Source organism: Podarcis bocagei (genome assembly GCF_964188305.1).
Source record: "Podarcis bocagei genome assembly, chromosome: 6".
Taxonomy (NCBI): domain Eukaryota; kingdom Metazoa; phylum Chordata; class Lepidosauria; order Squamata; family Lacertidae; genus Podarcis; species Podarcis bocagei.
Window position 1 is genome coordinate 102,010,571 of NC_138130.1, and position 20,389 is coordinate 102,030,959.

Sequence of the window (20,389 nt, forward strand, 5' to 3'; positions counted from 1 at the left end):
TAGACTCCTGAGCAATTATCAAATCCAGTGTGGGACAGGGGCAGGATTCATGAATGCCAACTAAGCAGTCTGGTCCAGGACCGCAGTTAAGTTTGTACGCATTAAGGGACAGAAAATAATTGAGAGTGATAAGGATGTGCTTATCTATCTCTACAATAACTTCATCTTTAGAAAACCCCTAAACGACAGAGAAAATGAAGAAGACATATAAATTCCACCTTTTATTTTTTGGCAAGAAAGTTTTGCTTGTTCTGTTAAAAAACCAGAAGAATTTAGCCAGGGGATTACTGCAAGAGCAATGCATGCAGTTACATCCCATCTCTTTGAACCACCTCCCACAGCAACCGTTTCCCAGAGCTCAACCTCTGTGCTGCACTGCCGTTATTTAAATACTTCCTCCAAGCAAGGGAACTGCCCTCTGTGCAAAGCTGGCTCTTGTCAGCTTGTGGTTTGATGCTGTTTCTGTCTTCCGAGCAGCTCTGCCATCCTCTGCTTCTCATGTTCCATCATGCAATCCTTGAAGCTCTTCACCTGCTCCTGGCACTTGCGCCAGTCCTGGTGTTCAGCCATGCACTCCTGCACTGCATAGTGGAAAGAGGCGCAACCGGTGCGGGAGATCATTTTGTCGAAGGGATCGTCCTCTTCCTCCTCCGCTTTTGGCTTCCGGTTCCAGTTGTGACCCGAGGAGTTGGCACTTGACATCCTGGTGGGTCTGGAGGGAGGATGAGAGAGAAGGAAATGGGCATTTTTAAAAAAGCAGAGAAGGGAAAGAGATCGCCTTGTTGTCATTAACAGCTGCTTGAACAGTACCTCCTAAAGACTTGGAGCTGGATAAAGGCATTTTATAAAAGCAGTACAATGTCTCTTAGCCTCTTAAACATAAAATAATGCAAGAGTTTTATTCACATTTGTGAAAGTAATCAGGGAAGGGCCATATGATTAGTAGATTAAGATTGCAGTCCTAACCCCATTTACCTGGGAATATGCCCCATTGAATTCAGTAGGACAGAGTAAACCTTTAACGTGGAATGCCCTCCCACCAGATGTCAAAGAGAAAAACAACCACCCGACTTTTAGAAGACATCTGAAGGCAGCCCTGTTTAGGGAAGCTTTTAATGTTTAATAGACTATTGTATTTTAATATTCTGTTGGAAGCCACCCAGAGTGGCTGGGGAAACCCAGCCAGATGGGCGGGGTATAAATAAATTATTATTATTATTATTAGCAATGTGCTGTGTGTTTTGTTACCTGAACTGCAGCCCTACTTTCTCTTTGTCATCTCTTATTACTGTTTATTGAGTTTATATACTGCCCTATACCCAGAGGTCTCAGGGTGGTTCACACAAAAGATAACATATATAATCAGAATAAAAACAGCTACCACCCACCCCCCGAAAAGAACCACATTTTAAAAGGGTATAGGATGTCAAACAGATCAACCAAAGCTCTTAAAGGTAAAGGGTAAAGGGACCCTTGACCATTAGGTCCAGTCGTGGCCGACTCTGAGGTTGCGGCGCTCATCTCACTTTACAGGCCAAGGGAGCCAACGTTTGTCTGCAGACAGTTTTTCCAGGGTCATGTGGCCAGCAGGACTAAGCCGCTTCTGGCGAACCACAGCAGCGCACGGAAAGCCCTTAGGTGGTAGTTATTATTATGCCCTATACCAGGCTTCCTCAACCTCGGACCTCCAGATGTTTTTGGCCTACAACTCCCATGATCCCCAGCTAGCAGGGCCAGTGGTCAGGAATGATGGGAATTGCAGTCTCAAAACATCTGGAGGGCTGAGGTTGAAGAAGCCTGCCCTGTACCCAGAGATCTCAGGGCAGTTCACAACATAAAAGTACAATAAAAAAAACACAAAATACATAATAAAAGTAACAGAAACAAACCAATCATCTGCCCTGCCACAGCACATTTAAAAGGGCATCGGATGTGGTTATTTTGCCTTATGAATGGAGGGAATGAGAAAGAAAGATGGGAGCACAGTGCATAGCTGTCAACGTTTCCCTTTCTTTAAGGGAAATTCCCTTATTCCAAATAGGATTCCTCGCAAGAAAAGGGGAAAGTTGACAGCTATGGCACAGTGTCTTTTGCATGTGCAATATACTGAATTTGCCACACTTTGCATTCAAAGGCCCTAGAGTTCCCCCCCCACTTTCCTGACAATTCTCCTGGATTACTAAAGTCAAAAGTAATAACTGAAGCTTTTCCGGCAAGTTGATGTGAAGAAACTTCACTTGCGGATCCTTAGGCTGACTCCGCTTTCTACATCATCCGGAGAACTTGTCTTATTTATAAATAGCCTTCCTGCAGGAGGAGGTGGGGGACCCTCTCCTCTGATACTCCTGGACGGCTATATAACCTTACTCGGGAGGAGTCTTTGGCCAGGTGCTCTGCGGAGAAAGGCCAAGCACGCGCGAGCTACGCGGAAATGACGACGCCTCTGCTCCGGTCTCCCATCCGAGAGCTGTCCGGGGCTGAGCCTGCTTAGCTTCCCGCGCGCGCCGGGCGCCCCGCCCACCGAGCTACGCAGGCAAAAAAAGAAGAGACCGCTCGACCGCCCACGCCCGGCGGCGGCCTTCCCACGCCCGCCCGCCTCCCCTCGGCCTTGGGCTCCCCTGAGGCCTCCTCGCGGGCCAAGCTGCTTCCTTGGTGGGCGGCGCCCGGGCCTTCCGGGGGGAGGGCAGCGGGATGCGCTTTCCGGGGAGGGGCCCCGGGCAAGATGGCGGCGGTGGTGCGGATCCAGAGCGACTGGGACCAGGTGCTGAGGTGGGCGAGAGGGCCTCCACGCGGCGGCACCTGAAGTGGCGGCACCCCCTGCCGCCCCCCGTTTTCAGTGCCCCCTCAAGCTCTGCTCCCCCATGACCCCTCGCCCCCATTTTCAGTGCCCCCTCAAACTTGCCTCGTCCTCTTCCCCCTCATTTCAGTCCCTCCTCAAACTTGCCTCTTCGCCCTTCCTCGCCCCCAATTTTCCGTGCCCCCCTCAAACTTGGCTTTCCCCCCTCCCTTGCCCCTCCATTTTCAATGCTCCCACAAACTGTCTCTCTCTTCTTCCCCCTTGACCCCCATTTCAGTGCCATCCTCAATTTATTAACTTGTCTCTTCTCCCCCCTCCTTACCCCTCCATTTTCAGTGCCTCCCTCAAACTTGCCTATTCCCTTCCCCCATTTTCAATGTCCCCTCAAACATGTCTCTTTTCTTCCCCCTTGATCCCCATTTCAGTGCCCCCCTCAAACTTGTCTCTTCCCCGCCTCCTTGTCCCCCAATTTCAGTGCCCCCTCAGATACATCTCTTATTTTCCCCCCCTGAACTTTCACTTGTTTTTCAGCCCCCTTTACATCACCTGCTGCTGGTGGTCCTTTCAGCAGTCATTCTCCCCACCTCAAAGTAGGGCAGACCATTCATGGGGCTCCAGGAGTTGAGTTTCCATCTTGGGCTCACCTTTTTGAGTCAAGCACAAAGGAATCTGCCTGCCTGCCTTCGCCATCCTTTTCCCCCACCCCTCGAGGTTTTGTTTTTTCCTTCCAGAAGGGTTGCCTGCTTTGACTTGAAAGGTTTTGGCCATTTTCTTTCACTGCCCTCTCCTTGGGTATGGTGCCAAGGTCCTCCCATAGTCTGCCCTCCACCATCTGTCATTTGCAACCTCCCTTCTCCCACCCCACATCAAATTTTGGGTTTTTTTGTCCCTTAAATGCTCTCCAGTTCCCCCAAATACTTCAGCCTGCACTAATAATGATAAAGAAGTGGTCCCTCCAACCCCTTTAGCCTTGAATGAACTCAATAGCTGCTCCTTTCCAAACCTTCATCTACTTCAGTTTCATTAATGTATAACCCCAAAATTTTGCAAATGGATGCCAATGTTTTGTGCTCATTTTGGTCTTGTGCTTCCCCACAAACTGAGTAATTGACACAGGAAACAGGTTGCAAGTTAACACCCCCAAATCCAACATCCTCTGATCCCCTCCAAACTGATGCCAAGTGAACATCTGATCCTTCATGCTAGGGATAGCCAACATGGTACCTTCTGATGTTGTTGGATCACAACTTCCCTCAGCCCTAGCTAGCAAAGTCAGTGGTACAGGATGATGGGAGATGTAGCCTAGCAACATTTGGAGGGCACCACGTTGGCTGTCCCTGCTTTATGCTTACTGGAGTTTCTCATCTTTGCAGGAAGAATGAGGAGCAGGCTTGGCTAAGCTGCAGCAGCCCAGGTGAGCAAGAAGAGTCCTCTGTCCCTTTTGTGGTGATAATGTACAGTTCCATTCTCTTTGTGTCTAACCAGCTCTCTCTCCACACTTTAGCTTAAGCACCAAGCTCTGAAATTCTGCCAATATTCAGAGTTAGAGAGGCTTGGCTTTTCCACCAGCTAATGCCATTTGTGAAGCAGAAATAACAAATTTATTTTTTAAACAAGCCAAAATCAGTTACAGATAGGTAGCCGTGTTGGTCTGCCATAGTCAAAATAAAAAAATTCCTTCCAGTAGCACCTTAAAGACCAACTAAGTTAGTTCTTGGTATGAGCTTTCGTGTGCATGCACACTTCTTCAGATACACTGAAACAGAAGTTACCAGATCCTTCTATATAGTGAGAAGGTGGGGAGGGGTATTACTCAGAAGGGTGGTGGGAATGGGAGATTGGCAGATAGCTGAGATGAGCCTGTTGACGACTCTTAACGACTGTAATAGGTCTTACAGGAAAAGGCAAGGGATCTGGCAACTTCTGTTTCAGTGTATCTGAAGAAGTGTGCATGCACACGAAAGCTCATACCAAGAACTAACTTAGTTGGTCTTTAAGGTGCTACTGGAAAGAATTTTTTTTATTTTATCACGGAGCAATGGATCCAAACTACAAGAAAGAAGATTCCACCTAAACATTCGGAAGAACTTCCTGACAGTAAGAGCTGTTCGACAGTGGAATTTGCTGCCAAGGAGTGTGGTGGAGTCTCCTTCTTTGGAGGTCTTTAAGCAGAGGCTTGACAACCATATGTCAGGAGTGCTCTGATGGTGTTTCCTGATTGGCAGGGGGTTGGACTCGATGGCCCTTGTGGTCTCTTCCAACTCTATGATTCTATGATTCTTAAGTGTGTTAAGACTATAACAAGCCTCGTTTTCTGATTTTCTCTTATTTGATTACTGTTTATTTATGTTAGTTTGCTACAAGTGGGAGTCGAATAATAAACCTGACAGAGAACTGTTTGTGAATCATTAACTAAAAGTGGATCACATTTGTCTCTAGCTAGAGGAACTCATGTTGAAGGTCTCCATTAAAAATAAAACCTAAATAGATAAGGATGGCTTTATAAAGTCCTGTCTAAAGTATTTAACACCTTTTAAGTCTTTTGTTTGTGTTTTTTGCATGCTGTAGGAAAACCTACTTTGTATGGTAAGCTGACTTGTCAGGGGGTGAGCTCAGATGGAATTCCTGAAGTTGTAGCCTCTGAAGGATTTGTTGTCAGTGAAATAACTAAGGTACGGTCACTTCCGTCTATGGGGTTGAAGGGCAAACTAGTGGCTCGTAGCAAAAACTAAGATAACTCTGTGGTTTTCTATGTCAGATTTATAATCTGAACTTGATCTGGATTAAATTGAGGTGGGGGGATACGGGATGTTATTTTGACGAGGGTGGTGTCCTGTGCAGATTACACAAAACATACATCCATGAGCAGCAGAAACTGCTATGTGGAAGTGCCCTCTGTCATAACTGCATTTTTTTATTTGTTGGATTTATATTGTGCCTTCTGACTGTCACAACCCCAATTCAGATTACTGTATTATATTTTATGGGTTTGGGCTTCTACTGGAGGAATAAAATGCTCTCTGATGGCCTTAGAGCAACTTAGAGCTCATTTTCTTAAACATTAATATTTTTTCCCCTTGGGGCTCACAGTATAAGGCAACGCGTAAAATTACTCGTTACTGCAATGATTTATTTCATATCTATGATATTTAATAGAAACATCCAAAGCAATTGTGGCTACCTGCTTTATTGTCTGGAGTTTCCACCATATTAGTTATTGGGTTTTGTGATGATGGGTCATAATCAGCTTCCAGTAAATGTTATCTTCTCCTTTCTGGTCTACCTACTCCAGAAAAGTCTGCTTGTTTCCTGCCCTCGTGAAAATGCCTCCACCAAATTTCTGGCGCCCTACACAACCTTCTGTAGAATCCATCAAAAAAGTGTAAGTATTTTTACAAAGTGGTTTTTCATAAGATGACTTTAAATGATGATGCAGCTTCAGTTAATTAAATGAGTTGCAGTGTTCTTCGATAACTTGTCAGTGCTGGGTGTATGTGCTGTGGAAGCTTGCCACAGAAAACAGCTGTACACCACACTACATACACACACTAGTTACAGGTGGTACAAGAAGTCTTCTCTCAGTCCAGAGAGGATTCTTTGCTTCAAAGTCCTTGCTGTGTTAAATTCCACAGCCAAGCTCCACGTTCAGCTTCTTTGAAGTCCTACAACTCTTCATAAAGTCTTCAGGCTTTCCCACAGTTCCCTCTTCTTCAGACTGTTTCACAATGTCTCACACCAATTATCCATCCCACAACACCAAATGCTAAATTTCCAAGTACAAACTTGTCTATATGCTACACAGGTAGGTATGTCAGATGAGTGACAGCAGAAATTCAAAGTCATCTAGGGAAGGAGGTGGGCAAGGCTGGGGAGGATATGTTGTGCCAGGGGGGCAGGGGGACTGAGATTTTGTTGCATCATTTGCTCCTGAAGGAGCGTCTCCACCCCTATCGTTCAGCCCGGACAGTGAGGTCCAGCTCTGAGGGCCTTCTGGTGGTTCCCTCACTGCGAGAGGCCAAGTTACAGGGAACCAGGCAGAGGGCCTTCTCGGTGGTGGCGTCTGCCCTGTGGAACGCCCTCCCATCAGATGTCAAGGAAATAAACAACTATCTGACTTTTAGAAGACTTCTAAAGGCAGCCATGTTTAGGGCACTTTTTAATGTTTGATGCTGTATTGTGTTTTTAATATTTTGTTGGGAGCTGCCCAGAGTGGCTGGGAAAACCCAGCCAGATAGGCGGGGTATAAATAATAAGTTATTATTAATTTATTATTATTATTAATAATATTATTATTCCCTATAAGCCCATGTAAGTTCAAAATGGTTTTTGCCTGCTGTTTTATGCACAGTTGTATATCATCTGTATTAGAGGTACTCAAAAACCTGGCAACCATTTTTGATTGTTTAACTATTTGATTTGATCTTTTATATGTCTCCTTGAATAGCCTGTGTTTTACAAATTGGCAGTTTAATTATATGGAATAGAGATTTCTCAATAAACTCATTAGCCTATACATCATAATACATTAGTAATGCATGGACTGAACTGTATAACATGCCAGTGCCCAAGCCAGTGCCCATCAACATTTCACTTTTCTAGATTGTGGTCATTTATTCATTTTCTCTTCCTCTCCATCTTAGATTACTTGCCTTGACATTTCTAGTGGCGGAGGACTTGGAGTATCAGCCAGTGCTGATGGAGCTATGAAAATTTGGCAGGCTGCTAATGGAGAAATAAGAGTAAGACCAGTATTGAGGTTGAAATTTGCCTTTAAGAAACCTGCAGTCTAAACCCTTGAATGTTGAACTAATCCCTGCCCTCCTCAAACTGCTGTTCAAACTCCAGAGTTTTAATAGTAGTTTGATATCATTGGGAGAGAGAGAGAGAAACAACATGATAAATCTTAAGTGCATGTGCATACCTGCGAGTGCACCTGTGGATCGTGGCAAGGAAGTTGTTTCTGATATTTATCTTAACCCTCCTTTCCTGTAATGTATTATTGCTGCATGTCCTGTCTTCTCAGTGGGTAGAGAAATCCATTTTCCCCCTACTTCTTTCCATAAAGGAATTGGGATCCGGTCACCTTCACCACGTTGAGGATCAGTTGACTTCCATGTCACAACACTCCTGACAGGATAAAAATCAGTTCAGGAAGTCAACTGTTATCTTACTTCTGATCCACCCCCTTCCGCCTGACTTCTTTCTGTATAATGAGTTTACTAACAGTGGCACAACTCTCACTGTGGTGCTAACACTGTGTCTGGACTACAGTTCCAGGTAGCAGGTAGAGTCTCACAAAGAGAAGTATATTGGGGAAAAGGCTAGATTATGACACTTCTTTCTGACATGCTAGTTGATGTAGAGGTATTTTTGTTTGTTTGTTTGTTTGTTTTAAATCAAGCTCCCACCTGCAGTCTTAAGTTGATGTAAGTTTAGCATCTTAGTGAGAAATAGGTCTTCTGTGTCCTGGAAATCTGAGGCATATATGTACCTTGTTTGGGCAGCTGGCCTAGATTTAATTACCCTTGATTATGGTTTTAGGATACTTCCAGAACCTCAATGATACAATCTCTGCAAAGAAACAAAATAGATGATGACAATCTAGGATGCAGTGATGTCATGGAGGCAGTGCAGCCAGCCGGTGTGCTTGGCAAATAAGATGGCTGTTGCTAAGTAACAAGGCAGAGGATGAGATGAGTCTTTTAACTAGCACTCAATTCTTTTGTCTTCCCAGAGATGTCTGGAAGGCCACGTCTACGATGTGAATTGCTGCAGGTTTTTCCCGTCAGGCATTGTGGTCCTGAGTGGCGGGATGGATGCCCGGCTGAAGATCTGGTCTGCGGAAGATGCCAAATGCGTGGTAACATTTCAGGGTCACAAAGGAGGTACAGGAAGTTGGCAACTGAAATAAATGCAGTTGTGATAGCAGCTGAAGTTGAGTTAAGCTCCAGGCTGGAGAAAAAGGCCGGTGTTTCTCTTTTGTGGCTGGGCTGATAAGGTGTTCTGAGCACCTCTACAGCTCACCACCTAAACGAACTTGGAGGACAAGGGCAGTTGTACCTGGTAGCTGCGGCATTCCAAAGCTCAGTGCAACTATAAAGATGGCTCCCACTCTACTCTCCAGTTCCAGACTTTGAGGGGAGGAAGTCAGCATGGGATGGTCCCTGCCCCTTACGCATATGCACAGTGTGAGGTCAGGGATAAAGGCACTGGCAGGACCCTGGTGAATACAAGCTAGCTGTCAGCCAAAAACTCCTGATCATCTGTCCTGAAAAGCTCAAAGTTACAGATTGCCAAAATTATTCAAATTCATTTTACGTACACAGTTATCAGAGCCAGCTGTCTCTTGCTGGAGAGGTTTACCACAGCAGAATTGAGCAGATACAAGAATTTGTAGGATTGGATTTCTTTTGTTTTATACGTAAATGTATCAGCAGCTGTGGACAGCTGTGTCTATTAGAATCAATGGTGTTATTGGAAAAGAGTGGATGCTCTTCCTTGCTCGTTTCACAAAGGCACTTGGTTGGCCACTGTAGGAATAGGATGGTGGACTAGTTGGGCCATTGGCCTGATCCTGCAAGCCTCCTCTTACGATCTTATGTTCACTTGTAATCATTTGCTCTTGACCTAGTATAGCTAAGTGCTAACACAGTATGGAATTTTGCAATTGCACAACAACAACAACAAAATACTTTTGAGGCCCCAGATATCTGAGATTAGACTGGATTTTCATCTAAACTAGGCTCACATCCACACCATACATTGAAAGCACATGGCTTCCACCTAAGTATCTTGAGAACTGTACCTTACCCCTCACAGAGCTACAATTCCCAGCACCCTTAAGAAACTGCAGTTCCCAGGATTCTTTAGGGGGAAGCCACATGTTTGAAATGTATAGTGTGGTTGTCACCTAGATGAGCTGGCAAATCTTCAACCTCATAAGACGATCCGGATGGTTGCCAGATTCTGTGTACAGATCTGTAGAGTTTGGATTTGGAGTTTGGATTTGATATCCCGCCTTTCACTCCCCTTCAGGAGTCTCAAAGCGGCTCACATTCTCCTTTCCCTTCCTCCCCCACAACAAACACTCTGTGAGGTGAGTGGGGCTGAGAGACTTCAGAGAAGTGTGACTGGCCCAAGGTCACCCAGCAGCTGCATGTGGAGGAGCAGGGATTCAAACCCGGTTCCCCAGATTACGAGACTACCGCTCTTAACCACTACACCATACTGTAGGCACAGACCATCCCCCGACTCAAACTAGTTCGTGAAGAAAATCCCCAAACTCAGTTCCATGGGTGACTCTGGGTCATATCTATGCGGTAGCTTATCTTAAAGTTTTAAGTGTCTATATGCTTATCGCATTTATAAATTTTGAATTTATTGTTGTACATTGTTTTAACTGTTTGTTTTCTTTCTGGGATTGTACCCCAAGTGTGTTTTATAAGCTGGTCTCCAACTGTAATAAATTATCTATCTATCTATTATCATCTTCAACCTTCTCTTTGGTTCCCTGAGGCTGTCTTAGCTGCTGACTCCTTGCTTTTTCCTTGTGGTGTGCTTTGGTCAGGATTATGGCCAGGGGTGGGGGACGCAGAATTGTGTCAGAGTGTGGATAGACTTCTTTTCGCTTTCCTTCAAGCGTTTCCTTTGCCGTCCTGCAGGAATTCTGGACACAGCCATTGTGGATCGGGGAAGAAACGTGGTCTCAAGCTCTCGGGATGGCACTGCCCGCCTCTGGGACTGCGGGACATCGTCCTGCCTGGGTGTTGTCGCAGATTGTGGCTCTCCAGTCAATGGTGTCGCTTTGGGTGAGGCCGACAACACCTTAAACTTGGGCTCTCCCGAAAAAATACCCAGTAAGTTAACATTAAGCAAGTGTTCTCTTCTTTTTTAAAAAAAAAAAAAAGCAGAGGCACGTTTTATGGTCATAAAGTCATGCCAAAAAGTTGCACACCTGAAAATAACTCCAGGTTTTATTTTGGCTGTAATTAATTGCTGGGAGAGAGGAGGATTTGTATTGGCGGATTAGGCAGGGCCAGACCAGCAGGGGAGGAGCTATAGCCATGTGCCACTGACCTTTGAGCACAGGAGAACCCAGGTTCGGTTCATGGGTGCTTAGTCCTGCATTGGCCATGTTTACAATATTGGGCTCAGTCAGACTTTCCCAACCTGGTGCTCTCTCTCCAGCTGCTTTGGACTACACTTCCGACCAGCCCCAGCCAGCACGGCCATGCGAGCTGCGGCTTAAGGAGGTTGGTAGTTCAATAACATCTAGAGCAGGCACTTCCAACTCACAAGAGACTGCAATCTACTCCCAGTATAAAAATTATGGAAGTGATCTTCCATGAAGGGGTGGGGGGATGGGATGCCAAAGTTGTTGACCTTTTAGGGAGGGAGCAATCCAAAGTTGTTGATTTTTTTTTAGGAGAGGAAAATTGCTCACCTAAAAAAACCATGCAGTGCTGACAGATACTTCAATTTTCTAACCTATTTGACGCGTCGGACTAACACAGTGGCAGAGCAGGGGGGCGGAGAATTCCCTTGCATTGCTTTTCACTTCCGCCAATAGAGAGGGATCGACCTCTTGATCGCGGTCGACCGATTAGACATCCCGGATCTAGAGGGCTCCAGATCTGGGGGAAAGCTGATAGACCAGCCCTCTAGCTCAGTATAACGGAGTTTCATATGACAAGTGTAATAATTAAAATGTATTAAAGATAAGGCAGAAAGGTAACATTGATGCTGACCTGTTAACTTTTTATGGAGAGGTTTGTGATCCAACTTTGTTTAAAAATAAAGCCTTTATATTCAATCAAACAAAGTTTGAAAAAGCATACTGAGAGCAAGGACAACCTTACGCACATCTATGTATGCACTCACTCATTCCTTCTCACTCCCTACCGTTCAAAAAAATATGTTGTCAATCTTTGACCATTGCATCTGGGCATAAACACACTGCGCTTAGTGAGCAGAACTGAAGGGACAAATTCAACTCACTAGATTTGGTCATTCACGTGTCTGTCTGTTCCAAATACATGAAAAGCAGAATGTTGCTTCGGGAACATTTCTCCTAGTTTGGCTCACTTCCGGCAATGTGGAGCAGGGATTAGGGAGGTTCTGAATCTGGGATGGCAGGGAAGTAAAATAGGCGAGGGTCCTTATATAAAAATCAACCATGTAAGACACAAACATGGCTGCTCCCATCACCCCTAGTTTGGCCATCATTCTGGCCTTTAACAAACGACAAGGTGAGCAGCTGCTAACCCTAACCATGTTTCTTTCTAACACAGGTGAGCGTGAAATCGGAACAGAAGGGAAACTCCTGCTGCTGGCTCGAGAGGACAAAAAGCTGCAAGGGGTGGGGTTGCATAGCAGGCAGCCGGTAAGATATCACCATGACCATGTTTAATGTTGCCTTTTCTGCTGTTATCTGTTTTGAACCTATCGGCCGACACACAATGCAACAACCCAGCCAGCAAAGCTGACGGGGAAGATTCGGAATCGCTGTGATGATTTGTTCCAAAAGGACTGGGGCAAATTTATACTCTATATGAAAGAAAATTGCAAACAGTTGAATACGTTTGTAGGTTTAAGTTGAAATGTTTGGTAATGGGAAATTAAGGAGCTGATTTACTTATAAGTAGGTGATTGTTAAAAGTTCGATTCAAGGTAAAAAAGTGAATTTAGGATTGTGGAGAAATTGGTAATGCGATATGGAAGTCTGCTAGAGGGAAGGAAGGAGGTCGATGCTTTATTTAAGCAATGTCTTAAGTCATGAATTATTATTTTTTGATATTGAAATGTAATAAAATATGAAAAACTTAATAAAAATTATATTTTTAAAAAATGCAACAACCCAGCCAGATCTACCTCCGGTCAGGCCAGTTAGGAACATGCTTTTTTCAACAGAAATTTCAACTGCCGTTTTTCCTAGCTGCGCGCGCGCTCTCTCTCTCTTTCTTTCTTTCTTTCTTTCTCTCTCTTTCAGAGTAGCATCGCAATATCGTTTTCATTCCCTCTTGCTTGTTTCCTCCTCAGGTTTTTCTGTTTGTTGGCTCGGATGCATTTAATTGCTGCACGTTCCTCTCCAACATCTACCTCCTTGGCGGCACACAAGATGGAAATATATACCAGCTGGATGTACGAAACACCAAGTGAGTAGAATTGAAGGGCAGCTGTTAATGTGGCCTCAGGAGCATTATTGTTGCTGCTTCCCATGCTGCTCCAGTTATGCATGTCACTGGGGAAGGGCTGTAAGCGCAGTGGCAGAGCCTCTACCGAAAGCCCTCGGTTCAATTCTCAGTGGCATCTCCAGGTAAGAGTAGGAGAGACTCCCTGCTTGAAACCCTGGAAAGCCCCTGCCAGTCAGTGTAAGCAATATAGAGCCAGGTGGACCCGTGATCTGGCTCTGATTCAAGGCAGCTTCTTATGCTCCCTATACAACATGGCCCAGGTTATTTGTCTCTTTAAGAAGAATTCTGACAAACTTGTTATAATGTGAGTGACTCTTTGTGATAAAGGTTCCTGCTGCTCTCTCTAGGGCTCCAGTTCGTGTTGTCCATAGATCAGGAGCACCAGTTCTTTCTCTGCTCCCTTTTAGAGATGGATTTATTGCCAGCCAAGGTAGTGTTCCTCTTTTCTCTCACCTACTGAGTTAGCATCCGTCTTGTCTTGGGAGACAATGGAGGAGGGTGCTTTGGGGGGGGGGATGAAGTCAAATTGTTGGAACCATTAACAGACCCTCCTGAATTTCTTGCACTGTGAATTCTCAGCTGTTAAGAATAAGTCACTACAGTCAAACCTCTGTTCCTGAACAGCTCCATTTGGAACGTTTTGGCTCCCGAACACTGAAAACCCAGAAGTAAATGTTCCGGTTTTCAAACGTTTTTTGGAAGCCAAATGGCTTCCAGAGAGCTTTCTTCTTTTTTTTACATTGACTTTGCCAACCGCCCTTCGATCCTCGGTTGTCGAACGTTTCGGAACTGTCTTCCGGAATGGATTACATTCAACAACCGAGGTTTGAGTGTATTCTCCATGGACAGAAAGCCTTACAGCACTGCACTTGAGGATCCAGCAGGTTTCTCACATTTGATTTCTCAGTATCTTGCTCCGGCGGGTGGGCATCATAATGACATTGGTATGTGGAATGTGAAGGCTTGCTACGTAAACTGCAGTTTCTTGTCTTTCACATGTTCTGCATCTCTTTCCAGGTGATGGAACCTGCTTTATTATGCAGCAAGATCTGGACCATGTGGCTGAACTCACTGGGCCAGACTGTGACCCCGTATACAAGGTACCGTACAAGGGGAAATGCCCATTTTTGTCTTGGTCTCGGCAAAGGGAGTTTTTGTTCAGAGAAATCACAGAAATCGCTGCTTAACTCCAGGGGAGAAGGGAAATAGGAAAACTTGGGGAATAAAATTATGAAAAAAATATTTAACTATTATTTTATCATACACGCTCATTCATAGAATCTCAGAATCATAGAATTCGTACAGTTGGGAGGGACCTGAGAGCCATCTAGTCCAAACCCCTGCAATGCAGAAATCTCAGATAGATCATACATGACAGATGGCCAAGCCTTATGAGGAATGGTTGAAGGTGCTGAGTATGTTTAGCCTGGAAAAGAGGAGACTGAGAGGAGATAGGATAGCCATTTTCAAATATCTCAAGGACTGTCATGTGGAAGATGGAGCAAGCTTATTTTCTCCTGCTCTGGGGGGTAGGACTCGAACCCACAGCTTCAAGTTAAAAGGAAGGAGATTCCAACTAAACATACGGAAAAACTTCCCGGCAGTAAGAGCTGTTTGACAGTTTAACAGTCACTTTCAAAAGGTTGTTGACTCTCCTTCCTCGAAGGTTTTAATGCAGAGTTTCAATGCCTGTCTGCCAGAGATTCTTCAGCTGAGATTCCTGCATCGCAGGGGGTTGGACTAGATGACCGTTGGGGTCCCTTCCAACTGTACGATTCTATGATTCTGTGACCTTCTAGCTTCTGCCAAAAAACTTCCAGTGAAGGAGAATCCACAAGCTCTCATGGGAGTCTGTTCCACTTTTAAACAGCTCTTACCGTTAGAAAGTTATCACACACTCTTCTTAGCAACTATTTGAATAATCCTGTAAGGATGTTACTAGGCCCATATTGTAGAGTACTTCTGAGATGGTAATGTTCCCGACGCCCTAAGTTCAGGAGAGACTCCCGCTTTACCTTCTGACACAAAACACCACTAAATTAGAGTTGTATAAGTTTGCCTCTTACACAGCAGTAAGGCAGCAATCGAGGGTATATAACTTAGTTAAGGGGAGGCACCAGTTATGGAATCTTCCCCCAGAAAGGGATGCACCTAATCAAAGAATGTGATTGTAACAGAAAGCTACTGTCCATTGTGGTCATGTAACACCAGTCCTGAGAGATCTGCATTGGCTCCCAGTACGTTTCCAAGCACAATTCAAAGTGTTGGTGCTGATCTTTAAAGCCCTAAATGGCCTCGGTCCTGTATACCTGAAGGGGCGTCTCCACCCCCATCGTTCTGCCCAGACACTAAGGTGCAGCTCTGAGGGTCTTCTGGCGGTTCCCTTCCTGCGAGAAGGGAGGTTACCGGGAAGCAGGCAGAGGGCCTTCTCGGTAGTGGCGCCTGCCCTGTGGAATGCCCTCCCATCAGATGTCAAGGAAATAAGCAACTATCTTACTTTTAAATATATATTTAAAAAATAAATAAATTGTCCAGTAGCACCTTGGAGACCAACTACGTTTGTTCTTGGTATGAGCTTTTGTGTTCTAAGGTGCTCTAAGGTGCTACTGGACAATTTATTTATTTATTTGATATATTTCTACTACGTCAGACCAACACAACTGCCTACCTGAATCTTACTTTTAAAAGACTTCTGAAGGCAGCCCTGTTTAGAGATGTTTTTAATGTTTAATGCTATATTGTGTTTTTAAAATTCGGTTGGTAGCCACCCAGAGTGGCTGGGGAAATCCGGCCAGATGGGCAGGGTATTATTATTATTAATAATAATAACAATAATTGGAATATGTGTGGCCAGTTCAGAGGAATTACTGTAATTTAACGTAAGTGTTGTTAAGTGTCCTTTGATAGCATGTATTCTATTCCAAGTACACAAAGAGATCTTTGCCACCGGTAGGAACTCTCACCTGTTCTTTCTGAACAGTGCAGAAATATGGCACTGCAACCCCCATTTTCCAGTATCATTTCACGACTGTTTCTTAACACCCTGTAGCTGACCATTTTTTCCCTTAACACCAGGGGAATTTTCTCTCCCCACCCTCCGTAATTCCCTCCTTTATGGTAAGATGGGGTTCTTCTCCTTCTTTTCATTCACTATACCACCCTTTATCAAAAGATCCCAGGGCATTGCACAATTAAAAACGCTTTACAGAACATCAATGATAAAAAGATAATAAAAAGCATGCTGACGGACAGCCTAATAACTGGAAAACAAGGCAGCCGTCCCTGCCTTATTCTTTCTAAAGCATTGATTGAATGTTGACAGCATACAGGGCACAATCTAACACACTTTTTTAGCAGTCATAGTCACCTGGGACTGGAATAATAAAAAAGGAAATGGTTTTAGGTGAGCGTAAAAGACCGAGAAAGCAATTAAACCTCCTTAACACAATACACATTAGAGCAGGTGAGATGAAACTTCCCAGTCCCTTGCATTGTAAAACAAAAAGCCCTATAACATACATGAAAAAAAAATATATACAGATCATAGCATGGGAAGGTTAAGGAATGAACTAATCCAGCTTCTTACTTGATTGTAATAATACCACTTCTGAAACCTCTTTTGTTACCATCTTTTTAGGTGGCCACATGGGAAAAACAGGTGTACACGTGTTGCAGAGATGGAATAGTGAGGAGGTACCAGCTTTCAGACCTCTGACTTTACGAAAGCCATGAACACTGCACTGTGAATGCTGGACGCACTTCAGGGATTACTTAAAACACCTATTTGAAACAAGTCATATATCCGTGTCCCCCGTTTCCAGGACTTTGTACGGTAGCGTGAATGGAGCACGCAGGCGTGAGATGTAGGGACCACGTTGAGACAGCACCCAAGGCCAACCTGTAGGTAACCTTCCAGCCGAGCGATGTGAACACGGCAGCTCTGAAAGTTTAATGCCGTTTCCCTGCACCGAACAGCACGGAAAGTTTGTTGGGTCGATTGTGCCCTTTTTGTGTTTGCAAAAGTGTTTTTGATATCCACTGTGTGGCTGGTGGTTGTTCCTAAGTGAGGGGAAAGGAGCTGATGTGAGCGAGGAAAAGGGAGGCCAGCAGATGTCAATAGAAAGGGGTGTTTTGGAATAACCCCTGCTCAGGCTCGCCTGCTTCTTGTCTTGAGCTGCAAACTGCAGCAACCTTTTGTTTCCATCCTTGCAGAATGACTCCTCTGTGGCAATTCTCATTGCCCACCAGCAAGCAGTCTGTTGTAAGTTTCCATCTTCAAATAAAGCTGCTTTGATCTCAAGCTGTTTGCCCAATTAAATTGATTCTCTCGGGAGCAGCCCTCATTGTTTTCCTTTTTAATCCTCTTCTCTTACCATTCTTCGCTTGCCATTCATCTTTGATTCCCAACTACAGAGGGTTATTTTTTGTCATTTGAGGCTCTCACCAGGGCTCCTTTCATCTTTGACAAGACGAAATTAGGGGTCAGCTCTCTCATCTGACCTCATAACACAAAACGCAAAAATTACTTTTCAGGAGCTACGCAGGAAGAGCAGCTTGTGGGGTCTATTGCAGTCTGGTGGGACTGAAACACTATGTTTTCACTAAACTATGTTTATACCCTGCCCTATCCAAAAGACAAGAGTAGATAACAACAAAATAAAAAGAAACAAAATAGTTAATTCAAATGAAACAACTAAAGATATGAGAATTAAATTCTTCAATCTGCCATTATGTTTGCTAGTGCTGACGGGAGTTGGTAGCTAAGCAACATCTTGCTAGAGGGCCAAGGCTTCCCCACCTGCTGTAACTTAACAAAGACAAAATCGCAACATCAGTTCCTGTAACTTCTTTGTTGATGGAGAGAGTGATCGGTCAGGAATCTGATACAGTACAAGATGCCAAGGCAGTGGAAATTGCTCCCAATACTTGTCACCACAGGGAAGCAGCTTAAGGTCCGAATGGTTTACTGTTGTGGAAGATAAGGCTCAGTCAAACAGTTCTGGATATAGATACAGACATATACAGATACATACAAGTATATATGTTCCTTCATATAAATCCTAGCAATTCACTGTACAACACCGGACAAGTAATACCAACAGACTGACGACTCAGACTTACAGAAAGAGAACTGAGCTGACATGCATTGAACAGAGATGGAGTCTGAGCACTGGGCCACTGCTATAGCAATTGGCTTGGCTTGTAGTGCGCCTACGATTAGCTCATCCACTGAGTGATTTACTCTCATGAATGTTACCATCCCCTTCTGACGTCCAGTTACTTCAACGTGATCAAGTACATGTGTTTGAAGTGGAAGACAGGACAGGTCAGAACATTTGTCCGTTTAGCCAGATTTTTATTATTTACAGTGGTACCTCGGGTTACATATGCTTCAGGTTACACACTCTGCTAACCCAGAAATAGTGCTTCAGGTTAAAAACTTTGCTTCAGGATAAGAACAGAAATTGGGCTCCGGCGGCGTGGCAGCAGCAGGAGGCCCCATTAGCTAAAGTGGTGCTTCAGGTTAAGAACAGTTTCAGGTTAAGAACGGACCTCTGGAACGAATTAAGTACTTAACCTGAGGTACCACTGAACACAAAATACAGTGGATGCTTGGGTTGCGAACGTGATCCATGCTGGATGCACATTCGCAACCCGCAGCGTTCACAACCCGCAGAATGGACCTCCAGAACGAATTACCGTAAGTACGTAACCAGAGTTACCACTGTATTAGATTTATATACTGCCCTTTTCAGACTGAAAAGCAGCTCTCCAGAATCTTGAAGCAGAGGCCTTCTGATTCTTTTCTCAAAGCTACCAGCATGAGCTTGACCAAACTGGGAGGCAGTGAAAGACAGAAGTGCCTGGCATGCTCTGGTCCAGGGGGTCACGAAGAGTCGGATACGACTAAACGACTAAACAACAACATATTGAGATGCTTCATAATTACATTTGTTAGTCACTTCATATGGTGGGAGCGCCCTGATGCAACTTCACAAGATAAAATACAACAGATAGAAACTAATGAAACCAGGAAATTCAAAGCAATATATAATGCAACAAGCTTAAAATGCTCATGCATTAACAAAAATCCTACCCACTCCACTTCTATATTTTTTTTTATTAGGGGTACAAATAACATTAAAATGCTGCATAATATATGCTGTTGGGATTGTCTAGCAATGTAGATTTGCCAATCCTTTCTTAAAAGTACGAAAAGTAAGCTCTGGAGTGAAAAACCCCAGCATTTTGGCCATTATTGCTGCAATCGTGTCCCTAATTCCACTTGTGAAATGACAAAATAAAAAAATTCCTTCCTGTAGCACCTTAAAGACCAACTAAGTTAGTTCTTGGTATAAGCTTTCATGTACATGCACACGAAAGCTTATACCAAGAACTAACTTAGTTGGTCTTTAAGGTGCTACAGGAAGGAATTTTTTTATTTTGACTATGGCAGACCAACACGGCTACCTATCTGTAACTGGAATTGTGAAATGACATTTAGCTTTTTAGTCTCTTCCCCTGGTACTTCGATAGGAGCAGATGGTGGGAAGACATTTATATATGCATTTGCTGAATTAAAAACCGTCCCAAACCCCAAAACCTTTCCTCAAAGGGGAGTTGCTCCTTCCTCTTGAACGTTTTCGGAGGCTCTCAAAAATAAGAGCCTGCTGGATCAAGCCTATGCAGTGGCGTAGCGTGGGTTATCAGCACCCGGGGCAAGGCAATTAATTTGCGCCCCCTAACCCGGGGCAAGGCAAGTACAGTAATTTACTCTCCCAAGCAGAAGCAGCGAGGCTTCTCTCCCCCCCGCGCTCTCCTGGAGCTGCCTCTTTTCTTTCCTTTTTTCCCTTTCTCCAAGGCTTTTCGCTTTCTCTCCTTAATTGATTCCTCCACACCGCAGCGTTTCCTGGCTGCTTCCCCCCCCCTTCCCCTCTCTCTCCTCCTCGCTCTGCTTGCCTTGCCCTGCCCTGCCTGAGGGCGCCCTGAGGAGACTCCGCTCTCCTTTTTGACCAGGCGAGGTGGAAAAGTCTCTTCCCGCCCCCTCGCCAGACTCCCTGCTCGACTCGGCTCACTACCCAGGCGGCCAGTGGAGAGAGAGCCGCAATTACCATAAAGCTCCTCTCCCTCTGCTTCGCCAAGCTGTCAAAGCCCGGCAGCAGCAGGCGCAGCCAGACCCCCGCCAGCCAGCCCGCCCGCCCGCCCGCCCGGCTTCCTCTCCTTTTTTGCCCGCGGCAGAAGGCTTCGCTCTCCCCCTTCCGCGACCTCCTCGCCAAGCCGAGCGAGCGTGGGCTCCCTAACCCGTGGATTTTAGTAGGGGCAGAGAGCTGCTAGTGCGAGCGCGCCCCCCGCCCATGTTGCGCCCGGTGCGACCGGCCCCCCTGGCACCCCCCACGCT

At 45.0% G+C, this 20,389-nt stretch overlaps 2 protein-coding genes and 1 long non-coding RNA gene across 4 annotated transcripts in view; 2 read left to right on the plus strand and 1 right to left on the minus strand.

Moving 5' to 3' along the window:
• The window catches only part of LOC308588853, a 271,876-nt gene extending 269,520 nt beyond the window's left edge, over positions 1–2,356 (plus strand). The window contains exon 3 of the long non-coding RNA XR_014008931.1: positions 1,468–2,356. This is a non-coding gene — a long non-coding RNA (uncharacterized lncRNA). The remainder of the gene's footprint in view (positions 1–1,467) is intronic.
• Positions 209–2,525, minus strand: COA4 (cytochrome c oxidase assembly factor 4 homolog). Its single transcript, XM_081197517.1, has 2 exons — positions 2,363–2,525; positions 209–712 (listed from the first exon to the last, which is right to left on the minus strand). The coding sequence occupies exon 2, from the start codon at positions 700–702 to the stop codon at positions 439–441; it is 264 nt and encodes an 87-aa protein (XP_081053643.1). The 5' UTR covers positions 703–712; positions 2,363–2,525; the 3' UTR covers positions 209–438.
• Positions 2,526–2,575: 50 nt separating this feature from the next.
• PAAF1 (proteasomal ATPase associated factor 1) lies at positions 2,576–17,290 on the plus strand. 2 transcript variants are annotated; one of them, XM_081197457.1, is made up of 12 exons: positions 2,576–2,769; positions 4,171–4,211; positions 5,366–5,469; positions 6,090–6,179; positions 7,438–7,536; positions 8,532–8,682; positions 10,459–10,653; positions 12,088–12,179; positions 12,836–12,951; positions 13,338–13,420; positions 14,008–14,090; positions 16,628–17,290. In XM_081197457.1, exons 1-12 carry the CDS (start codon positions 2,723–2,725, stop codon positions 16,703–16,705), a joined length of 1,179 nt encoding a protein of 392 aa, XP_081053583.1. In that variant the 5' UTR covers positions 2,576–2,722; the 3' UTR covers positions 16,706–17,290. The 2 variants fall into 2 exon arrangements, with proteins under 2 accessions (XP_081053583.1, XP_081053582.1); XM_081197456.1 differs by having other exon boundaries at positions 2,581–2,761.
• Positions 17,291–20,389: the final 3,099 nt, after the last annotated feature.

Excerpts from the sequence above, each read along its gene's own strand:
- PAAF1 (XM_081197457.1), top strand. The coding sequence starts at position 2,723 with ATGGCGGCGGTGGTGCGGATCCAGAGCGACTGGGACCAGGTGCTGAG. Across the intron at positions 6,180-7,437 it reads GTAGAATCCATCAAAAAAGT|ATTACTTGCCTTGACATTTC; the intron begins GTAAGTATTTTT and ends TCTCCATCTTAG. Across the intron at positions 13,421-14,007 it reads TGGATTTATTGCCAGCCAAG|GTGATGGAACCTGCTTTATT; the intron begins GTAGTGTTCCTC and ends ATCTCTTTCCAG.
- COA4 (XM_081197517.1), bottom strand. The coding sequence starts at position 702 with ATGTCAAGTGCCAACTCCTCGGGTCACAACTGGAACCGGAAGCCAAAA.